The 11,518-nt window shown below is 48.6% G+C and overlaps 1 protein-coding gene across 2 annotated transcripts in view; it reads right to left on the bottom strand.

Annotated features, from left to right (window-relative positions):
- Nucleotides 1-6: 6 nt before the first annotated feature.
- STK32B (serine/threonine kinase 32B) overlaps nucleotides 7-11,518 on the bottom strand; it is a 119,055-nt gene continuing 107,543 nt past the window's right edge. For both annotated transcript variants that reach the window (XM_081812645.1, XM_081812646.1), the window contains one exon: nucleotides 7-1,914. In XM_081812645.1, the coding sequence (XP_081668771.1) occupies nucleotides 1,776-1,914 (139 nt within the window). In that variant the 3' untranslated portion in view covers nucleotides 7-1,775. The remainder of the gene's footprint in view (nucleotides 1,915-11,518) is intronic.

Genomic DNA, 11,518 nt, shown 5'->3' with positions numbered 1-11,518 from the left:
CTACGTCACGAATTCAGCCCAGCGAGAAATCTGACTTGCTGCCTGGGTCACAGTGAAGAGAGGAGCAACCCTGTGATTTCCTGGAGGGAATGGGACAGTGCCGATGGGGGACACAGAGTGACAAGTGTGCAAGACAAGTAGACTTATGTGGGCAACAAAATCGAGAAATAGGCTTGGTTCAAAGGAGGAAAATAATGACCATTTCCTGTTTCTAAAATAAAAATACAAAACCACACCATCCTTTAAAACATCTCTTAAGATAGCCAGGAGATGACGTCGACAGCCCCGAGGACTGATTCATGATGTAAAAAGTAAAGACCGGAAGTTGGAAGAAAAAATAAAAACACACTTGAAATTTTAACAGGGATACACAGAGTTCAAAGACTCCAGAAGAAAAGTTCCAGGAATCCTAAACACCAAGCTTATTTCTACAGAAAGTGACCTGCCAAGTGAGTGACATAGCAAAGTTTCTCCAGACGACGATGGTGATGCCCACAAAATGTGATTACCATTCAGTGAGCGGTGCATGCTGGGTGCATCCCGCACCGGATGCTGTTGAACCCTATAACAACCCTGCAAGGCTGGTTTTATCATCACCGCTTGAAAACAAGGAAATGACACATAAGTGATTATGCAGTTTGCCTAAGGTCTTCCGGTTAGTAAACAGCAGGGCTGGATTTTGAACGAGCCTGACTCCACGTCTGAGCTCTGTCCCTGGTGCTACAGCTTCTCTCCATTCAGAGGCTGGGGGCTCCCCGAACCGGTCATTCAGCAGTTTGTTCCTTGTGTGAGTCTACTCTCTTTCTAGAGTGAACTTTCTAGTCACCCATGCTTCTTTATCCATCAGTACAGGGCCACATCATCAGTGGCACTTGGAGGCCCTCTTTAAGACAATGCTGAGGAGACCACTTCACACGCTTCACAGGAAAAACACTCAAAAGGAGGATGGGGACTCAGAATTTGGCTGTGGGACTGGGTTTTGGGAGGAGCTCTGATGGCACTCGATAGGAGTGACTGATGGTCAGGGACCTGACCTTCTGAAGGGCATCTGCCTGCCATCCCGGTGCACGGTGTGGGGTCGGGGGTGGGGAGCTGCTGAAATTACAGGTGGGAGGCAGTCTTCTGTGAATGAGGGCAGACGTGCACCTGCAGCATCGAGACCCAGGGGACCGGGCTGGTGTGTGGGCTATGCCCTCTTCAAGGGTCAGAAAGACTGGCCTGGCAGAGAAGGCAAACGAAGACACTTCAGGCTTTGCTCCAGGATTTGGGAATGGTGTTCCCATTGGAAGGGCAGGTGCAGAGATGTTTATTTTGCCATTGGGCTGCATTTTCAAAAGTACTGTGTGATGAGCCATGATGGACCGAATTGCAAAGTTGGGATGGTCTAATTGCTTTGCGGGATAGGAGTGCACTTCAGATATCGAGGTTGTATTTTGCCTGTGTAAACAATTTCATAAACGTCGCAGGTTTTGCATGTCTGCTATCCATTTGGTTTCTCCCAGTAACCTTGTAGTTAGAGGTGGGACAGAGAGCTGTTTTAACCCCTTTGGCAGATGCAGAAAACAGGCACAGGAAGGGCAAGGTTGTCCAAAGTCATGCAGAGAATCAGTCAGGCACCTGGGACGAGAACCCGGGCTTCCCAGCTCCAAGTTCAGGGCTCTCTCTGCATCTGATGTCATCAGGGGTGAGATAAGGACCATCGTGGCATCGAGAGGGGCTTTCGGTGGGCAGGACAGAGATGTGCGCGGTCCTGTCAGGTGGCCGCAGGTGGTGGCTTAGCTGCTGCAGCCACGGGAGCAGGCGTGGGCCAGAATGTTGTTGTTGCACCCGTCCTGGAGCTTGCCCTGGGTCTGGCTCCCAGCCCGGCCTTCTGGGTCCAAGAGCTGGCCGCTCTGCCCCTGCTGCCTCCTCAGCCTGCAAACAAACACAGCACAGACCCGAGACGGTTACTCGGAGCAGAGGGCAGCGGGATGTCCAGGAGACACATCTGTGCAACAAGGGCAACTGGGAAACCCTCAGCCCGTGCCTTCCCTGGGCCAGAGTGTGGTGCCCTGGAGCCAGGCAGGCCTGGGGTCAAAACCTGGGTCAGGTGCACTCCTGTAAGATATTTAACACACAGAGCCTCCGTTTCCCCATCTGTAAAACGGAGATGACCTTTCCTGCCTTATGACTCCCTGTGAAGTCTTTAGGAGCTCACACATGTAATTTGCTTAAACTCACACCTACATCAGTGTAGGTGAGGAGCCCCACACATCATTCATTCACATGTATGTATTGAACGCCCACTGATGTACCAGCCATCATGCCAAGGAGCAGGGGAAACTCTGGCCAGCAAAGTAGTCATCTTCTCTGTCCTCACGGAGATTACTGTCCAAATGGGGCAATGGACACTAGTCAAATTATCTGCCAAATAAATATCCAAACAGATGAGCACCCAGCCTTACAAAATGGCCCATGACAAACTGTTAAGGGAGCACAATTCTAAACATTGCATTTCTTAATAGCTGGCCTCCTGATCACCCTCCACATGATCTAAGATGTCAACACCCTTCTCTTTGTGATCTGCAAGTTCAGGTTCATGCACTATCCCACTGCGTGCATACTGCAGGCAAAAAATAAAATGGAGACATTTAAGGAGAGAGCGAGAAGTCTGAAAGCAGGAAGAACACAGCTCTCAGTACTTGCTACTCGGGCACCGTTGGACAAGCTGCCGTCTTCTGAGTCTCAGTTTTCCTATCTAAACCTGGGAGTCTACCACTCACTTGGAGGAGGCTAAGGGGATCAGAGAGAATGTGTGTGAACTATCTACTATGGGGCTGAAAATAATAAGATTGCCACAATGCTCCTTGCTCTGAAAGATGCAGATTTCAGCCTGAATTTGCTTTTCACATTAGGAGGTTCTGTCAGACGGAGTGCAGACCTACTGCCTGATGTAGGTGAAAGAGCCATTTCACTCAGCAAACATGCACGTGCGCAGCACTGCGGATGGCCCCCGGATGACTATAACACAGTCCATGGCCCCAACGGGTCACAGGACCCTTGTGTGTGTGCGCACACATGCTTGGCGGTGTTTTCTAGTGTTTGCAACAGTGTTAGGATTTGAGTGAGTCCTTTGGGTTATGCTGAAGTACCAGCAGCAACACAGTATTTTGAAGACCCTAAACTTGGTGGCCATTGCCTCCTACCCTTTGTCCACCCACAGGGACAAGGACCAGGTGTGCAGTCCCTCTGGCCCCGAGGCTTGTGGCGGTCTAGGTAGCATACCTGGGAAAGGCGGTTAGGGTTAACATTCATCATCCTAGTGGAGGAGGGGTCAGCACCCAGAGAGCAGGCTGGGATCCAGAAAACAAAGTGGGGGGGGGCGGGGAGAGTCTAGTGTGAGGAGAGGGGGTGGTTGGACTTCCTGGGCAGGGCTGAGAACTGCCTGGGAACCTTCCTCCCCTATCCCTTCTCTGTCTTCCCCTCTACCCTAGGATGCTCTCTCAGGCACCTCTGGAAAGAATATCAGATCAAAACTAGGGAAAACTCAAATGGCTAAGAAACTAAATGGGAAACACCAGCATTTCCAGGTAATGCCACATAATTCTCTGGGTGTATCACAAGGTAAAGGTGAATACCATTAGGATTTTCTTTTATATGCTCAAACATAGCATAGATAGCATTGCTGTCTCTAGACTCCTGTACTTCCCTGACACAAAATATAGCTTCAAAAGTTGCATAATAAAGAGTGGAGCAGATGAGGGAGGGATGGATTCGGAAGTCTTGTGTAGGTCAGGGAAGGCTTCCTGCAGGAGGCAGCATTTGAGCTGGACTTTAAGGATTGGTATGGAACAGGGGTAGTGGGAGGGAGGGAGAGGGATTTGAAATGAAGGGACATGAGTGAGGTAAGGCACAGAGAGTAGAGCAAAACATTGCTCTGTGGACCAGCATCCTTTTTGGAGCTGATGTTTTAGGTACTTTGGCTCCTTCTTTTGGCCAGAGTTATTTAGATTAAAACTAACAGTTTCAAGTCCCCATACATAAAATACATATGACCATAAGCACTAGACCCTACAGCATTAACTAAATGAGGTATGGGTCATCCCCATGGCAATCTATCATCAGATTCAGTGTGAACCAAGGTGGCTGAATCAAGAAAGAAGGACCTTTCTCTAGACTTCCATCCATCCACCTATAGCCTGTGGAGCTGAAATTCTAATCCAGTTCTGGGAGGCACCAAAGCCTGCATTATTCCCACTATATCTGTGCCCCTACTCACCCACCAACCATTCACCATCCATTCTCCACCCACTCATCCATATATTTATCCACTTACTTACCCATCTGCCCTTTTCTACCCCACCCATCCGTCCATCCATCCATCCACTCACCCATACATCCACTTCCATATGTCCACCCATCTGTCCTACTCCCAGCCCCATCTATCCACTCCTCATCCACTTACTATTTACCACCCACCCACCTCTCATATATACACCCATCCATCTACCTCATCCATTCATTATCCACACATCCATCAATACATCCATCCATCCTCCCACCTACTCCTCATCCATCTCCTTAACCACCTATTCACCTATCCATCCATCCACTTCATCTATTCACTATACACTGATCTGTTGATCTCCCCACTTACCCCCATTTCCTCATCTACCCACCACCCATCTATCACCTATTCATCAGCTGCCCATCTACCCATCCATCCATCCATCCATCCACCCATCCATCCATCCATCCATCCACCCACCCATCCATCCATCCATCCATCCATTCATCCATCCATCCATCCACCCATCCACCATCCTCCCATCTTATCAATGTCCTTCCACTTTCCACCCACTCACCCACCCATTCAGCCCCCTCCCCTTCCACCAGCACTGTCTGTGGCTCACAGTGGAAGGGGCTGTGGAGCAGGACAGAGCAAACAGTGAACATTCACTGGACAAAGTTTCTGCTAGAAGGAAGCAGCATGGCATAGCACCAATGGGCCGGGCTTAGAGCCAGGCTGTTTCTGTCCCTGGGTCTTCCACTTACTAGCTATGTGACTTTGGGAGGCTGGATTCAAACCCAGGGCTATCGTTCTCCAAGTCCCCTGCTCTTTCCACTGACTCTTGTGCCATTCAATCCTGACCTGGAGGGAAGAGAGCATGGAATGATTTTTCCATGCTCTGAAGGAATTAGAAAGGCTCATGTTGTTCAAATAGGAATCTGTGAACCAAGACAGAGATATGAAACCATTATGATTGAGGCTCTGAGAGCTCACTTCTATGACTAGCCCACAGCTTGGTTATCTGTAACTCTGGAAGAAATGAAAAAGGATTTTACATATCCTACTAGGCAGAGTTCAAGTCTGCTGATGCAAATTGGCTGGTTATCTCTGCAGTGGCAGGAACACTTAATTTTCTCAGCCAACTTATCAAATTAATTGTCAGCTCTGTGGCCAGAATTCTGAGTGACGGACACGAGTTCCCTCAACCTCCCGAACTCCACCATCAGACGCCAGAAGGAAGCGCTCTGAGATAGTGAACCTCAACCAAGGAGTAGGACACACATTAAAATTTGTAAGAAATCGGGCTGGAGGCATTTTTCAAAGGCAAAGTATTTCAGAAGAGTAAAATAAAACGATTAGCAATCAAAGTCATTTCAAATCAAGCTACTTCACAGACGTAGGATGGAGTCCACTTAATACAAACATCCATCTGCTACGGACTTTCTGTAGGTGAGGCCTGGCCTCTGATGTGAGAGCCCGGTTTTCATGTATGCAGTCAACATAAAGTGCTTTCACACCTATTCCTAGCATTCCATTGGCTCTCCCCGTGTTATGTTTCCTGGCTTGTGTAGAAACGTGGATGGAGGGGCAAAGTGGTGTAGTGGGAGACTGCAGCGTTGGGAGTCTCTACAGAGTTAGGTCAGAGGCCCAGCTTCACCATCACTGGCCGAAAGGCTGGCCACTCGCAACTTCTTTAAGCATCTCTCTCCTCACCTGTAACACAGGGATGGGAGAAGATGAGCCACTGTGTGCTATCTGCCTGTCTGTCCCATAGCAGGTACTTTATAAAGGGCAGCTATTTTAAAAAGGATCTTATTTATCTTTTTGAGAGAGAGCACATGAGCTGGGGTAGGGGGGCAGTGGACAGAGGGAGAAACAGACTTCCTGCTGAGCAGGGAGCCTGACCTGGGGCTCGATCCCAAGACCCTGGGACCGTGATCTGAGCCAAAGGCAGATGCTTAACCGACTGAGCCACCCAGGCAAAGGGCAGCTATTTTTATGATGATGATCACAGTGTGGAGATACTCCCCTTTTGCAGATGGGGAAGGTGAGGATCAGTAAGTAAAACTTAACTACCTGCCTTAATTCTGATGAATGTCTCCCAACAAGGAGGTCCCCAGAGATGGCTCTGCAGGCCACATCCTGGGTGGGGAGGGAGTCAGGGCAGAAGACCTGGAGGAGTAGAGGGTGCTGGAATGGGGTACAGATGGGGTGGCTGAGGGTCAGGACCCAGAAGTAGGTGAAATAGGACAACAGGCTGACTACAAGAGAATCCACCCCCAGCATTTATGGAGGGGTGCAGAGGGGCCCTTAAACCAGGGAAGACCAGGGCATGGAACTGGAGACTGGAACTAGGTCTCCTGCCTTGTTGTGTGTCTCTCATCCACTGGAAGGGGCCACAACATGACATCTGTGTCTTCTAAGCAGCACCCAGCACAGCACCCAGCCTGCGGCAAGTGTACAAACCACGTGTGTTGGAAGGATGGGGTGGGCAATAAAGAAATAAATGCCCACCCTTTATTAGGCAGGGTGTTTGCCCAGGTTGGCAGGCTCTGTGTCAACATCCCAAGGGGGAAAGAAGGCCAGGTGTAATTAAATGAAACAACAGGGTATCCTAGCTGGACAAAAATTGGATTGCCATTTGCACAACTGGTGAGTCATGGCCCTTGTGGGCAACAGTTCACATGAGTTAACATGCATGGATCTTTTTCTCTTGTAGCTGAGGGAGTTGGGATAGGTTGTTACTGTGTGTGTGTGTGTGTGTGTTAAATAAAAAAATTAAGGCAGAATGATGTTTAATGGATGTTTAATGGATTTTTAATGGATTTAACGGATATGGTCTGATAATTCTGTATATAATGAATTATATGAGCAAACACTTGTGTAGTGCTGATTATGTGGCAGAGGCTGTTAAGTACTTAACATGTGTTAACTTTCTTGTCCTAACAACCACCCTAGGAAGTGGGTATTTGCATCCCATTCTGCAGATGAGGAGACTAAGGTACTAAGTGTGAGGTCCAAGGTCACAAAGCTAGCAAGGATCAGTATTCAAAACCAGGCAGTCTGACTCCAGAGTTTGTGCTCTTAGCTATTATGTATACTGCTTCTCTGTGGTTCGTGAAAACCAGAGTTGAAGTACAGGAAAGTTCTGGAAGGGCTCATGCCAAACTGAGCAAAGCCTATCAGGTTAGGGCTGGGAGGTGGCTATGGAAGGGAAGAAAGCAGTCACTTGCGTGTACACTGCAAGAATCCCTTCTCTAGCATCCCTAGCAGAGACTACTCTTAGCAGAACCTTGCTGCCCACCCCTCAAGACAGCCCTCTGCAAGGGGGAACAGCTCAGAAATGCAACAGAAATCTGCTTGCGACAGCTGCTTCCCTTTGGCCTTTGGTGTGTTTTCTAGAATTAGTCTCTCTCTTCAATTCTTAGAAGCCCCCTGGGCTGACCATTTCCCATTGTCCTCTAGGTTCACTCAGCCCTGCTCAGTGCCTGGGAATCTGACTTGGGGGGAGCTCCCAAGCCCTTGTCCAATGGGGAGCCCTGCAGAGATCAGGAGGAGCAAGGGGAGTCAAGTTTGGGCATCTATTCCCCAGCCCTGTCCCCCACTGATCTCCCTCTTCCCCTCTCTTCCTGGCTTCCGTGAAGCCCCAGTCCACTGCACTAGCCTGTGTGTGAGCGGTGGGACATACAGAGGGCCTTTTCAACCAATATCTCCTTTGAGTATTTCCTCTGGGATTCTGATTGATAAAACACAAGACCAGAAAGACTGTTCCTTAAGTAAGAACTCAGTGTACCTGGCTGTTCTATTTTCAAACCTCATCACTTACTGGGAAGATCACCTTATCTCACAAGTTCAATAATAGCCTTTGGCCAGAAGCATTAAAATTCTGTCTGTTTTATCTGCTGTTGCCTAAAGCAAACGTATTTGAGGGAGTCTCTGGAGGGAGCCTGCTACACCATGGGTGTGATACAGCGAAAGGTAGTGGATTATCTTGCTATCCTCTCCCTCTCTCCCCCACGTTGCAAATAGATCTGGCTGGGGCAGAATGGAAGCGAAGGCAGTCTCAGGTTTCAGAGTGATGGGGACTGAGATGTATTAGGCGTGTTCTCTGACACCTCCTCACTGAATGCCTACGTCCACCTTCCGGAGAAGAATTAACAATGCCCCTGGTAAGGATAAGAAGGGACATCAAAAAGATGAGCAACTGGGGGTGGGTCACACCGCTTTCCAGACCCAAGCCCAGGCTCAAAAGGAGGACTTTGCTCTTTCTGCCTTCCCAGCCTCGTGTCTCTTCCTGCATGCCTGCATGAGCAGATTTGTCTCTAGATTTAGAGGTGAGGCTGATCTTCTGTGTCTGAGCTGGCTTGCAGGTGAGACTTGCTGGGTCCTCACTGATTTGGGTGCACAAGAAAAGCATGCACCGGCAGTCCTGTGGATGGGCAGTCACTAATGGCATTTACCAGTCTGATCTGCCCCTTTCCCTGAACCAGGCAGGATCTCACTTCCGGACTCCTGGGGCTGGGCCGTGTGCCTAGTTCTGGCCAAGGAAGGTGAGTAGAAATGCTACCAACAGGCTGGAGCAGTGCTGATGCTAGACCCTCTCAAAGTCTCTTTCCTCTGTCACTGTGATGTTCCAGAAATGCTGCTTCAGGCTGAGTCTTGGAGTGAGGAGGATGATGGTGACGTGAGAGCAGCAACCCCCATCCCCCTCATGACCTGCCATAGACATACAGCGTGAATAAGAAGCAAACCTTTGCTGCTGTAAGCCACTGTGTTTGGGGATTTGATCTGGGTGTAGGCTCAGAGAGGGGGTCTGGAGTTCCAGGCACTGGTCTGTTGGTGAATAATGGCCTCAGTGCAGTTCTGGGCTGCGGAGTTCCCTTGGGGAAGCCCTGTGGCTCCAGACAGGGATCTTTGAGAGTTGAGGGGCCTGAGTTAGGGGTCCACTTTGGGGCTGCTCACCTCTCTGCCTGGGCAGCCAGCCCTGTCTGTCCCCTTACCCTCCATGCCCCCATCCATGTATGGTTCCTATGTTTCACCTGCCCAGAAGAGGAGGTCAGATGGCAAGCCAAGTGGGACTGCCTGCTTTCTCTTTATTAATCTGCCCTAGCCTTCAGTATCTATCACGCATCCTTTTCTTTCCTCTCCTGGACTCAATTAACCCTACACTATCAATTCCACTTTCCCAGTGAAGAGCATTGCCATCATTTTGCTTTTGTGGCTCGGGGTTCAGACAGCAGCTGCTGCCTTTTTACAGACCTCACCTCCCTAGTCCTCGCTATTGATTGGGTAAGGGCTGGCACTTGACCCAAGCCGTACCAATCAGAGGCCTCCTCGATGGTCAGATCGGATTGGTCCAGGGAATGTCACCTGACTCAAGTTGGGCCAATCAGAGCCATTCCCTGGGATACTAGAATTTGAGATCTGGAAAACCTTCTCCTTCTTGACGTTCCCTCAGCTTTCTCTTTCAAACTACTTTCTTGAGTTCGGTGGTAGAGCTGGGAGACTCTGGAGCTCTCAGCACTGTGTCTTCCACTGTGTGGAAAGAAGTGGTTTACAGTAAAAGAAAATGACTTCAAAGTGCAGAGAAACAGAAAATTGCCTGCAGGAGGAAGGAGTGAGTCCTGGCCTGGGTCCCTGCGGCAGGATTCCCCCAACGAGTCCAGGCTCACCTAAGCCATTAGCTTTTTCTCTCCAACCCTTGCAGCTACGACTGTCTCAGAGAATTCAGCATTTATGCTGGTATCTGTCTCCGTAACCTCCCAGGGCCACAATGGGAAGCAATGGGACATATGTGGATGGTTATTAAATTTATTAAAATATCACTAATTTATTTTTGTGTCAGATGTCCATCCTTTCGAAATCACTATAATTTTTACTTATTTCGCACTACTTGTAAAATAACTTTTCTGAGACTAACAGGCATGTTTAAAATTTTGGTTAAAATTTGGGAGGAATCCAGGGTTCATGGCTGCCAGTCATGGAACCTTGATCAGTCCCTGGAACGTGTGCGTGTTTCTCAGGGCTGCCTGATGAAGTACCAGCTACTGGGTGAAATGTATTTTGTCGAAGTTCCAGAGGCCAGAAGGCTGCAATTCAAGGTACCAGCAGGGCTCTGGGGGAAAATCCTTCGTTGTCTCCTCCACCTTCCAGGGGTTGCCGGTAATCCTGGCCATACCTTGGACTGTGGCTGCATCGTTCCGGTCTCTGCCTCTGTCTTCAATGTCCCTCTCCTTACTGAGACCCTAGTTGTTGGAATTACGGTCCACCCTCATCCAGTTCGACATCATCTTAACTTGATTATTTCTGCAAAGACCCTCTTTTCAAATACGGTGGGGAGGAGGGGGGCAGTCTAGTAGCTCATCATATCCTTTTAAGGAATATGGTGCAACCTACAAAGCAGGCATTTCAGGCAGAGAATCTGAGGCTTTTTCATAAGAAGCCTGGGGGCGGGCCCAGAGCTGGATTACCTGGAGGAAATCAACGTTAAGGATCCTAAGAGAAGTTGCCAATTGCCCCTAAGCACTTATTTCAGACCATTTTACTGTTTATATTCCATCTTTTACATACATTCTGGGTGATGCTCTTCCTTTGCTTCACTTAGATATTTTAATTAAAGTTTCAACGTTTATAAAAATTAAAGGCGAGAGCCAGAGTAGTGGAGTGGAAAGAATACAAAAGAGCTCAAGCCACCCCGGACCTATGTGGGATCCCAACTCTACAAAACACTGACTGTTGACCTCAGGCAAATGACTCCTTTTCTCTAGATGTCAGCATTTACAAATCAAGGTTATGGTGAGGATTTATTTTAGATAAGATGCAAATGCACCTGGCGCAGTGCATGGCATGTAACAGGTTTGTGATATATGCACATAGTGATAGTATTATTTCATTTTTTTTAAAGATTTTATTTATTTATTAGAGAGAGAGAGAGAGGGCACAAGTAGGCAGAGAGGCAGGCAGAGGGAGAGGGAGAAGCAGACTCTCCACTGAGCAGGGAGCCCGACGTGGGGCTCGATCCCAGGACCCTGGGATCATGACCTGAGCCGAAGGCAGACGCTTAACTGACTGAGCCACCCAGGTGCCCCAGTATTATTTCATTTAATTGGCTGGCAATGAGATTTGTAGATGTAACAGAGAGAAAATTAGATCAGGATTAAAACAACAACATTTACTTCAAAACAAACCATTAGAGATCCTATTTATAATTTTCAAATTCATACACAGCCTCATTTCATAAAGGATTTA

The sequence above is a fragment of the Leptonychotes weddellii genome, chromosome 2 (assembly GCF_054177405.1).
Source record: "Leptonychotes weddellii isolate Sample4059 chromosome 2, ASM5417740v2, whole genome shotgun sequence".
Lineage (NCBI taxonomy): Eukaryota > Metazoa > Chordata > Mammalia > Carnivora > Phocidae > Leptonychotes > Leptonychotes weddellii.
Note: the sequence above shows the minus strand (reverse complement) of the source record. Positions and strands in the feature narration are given on the sequence as shown.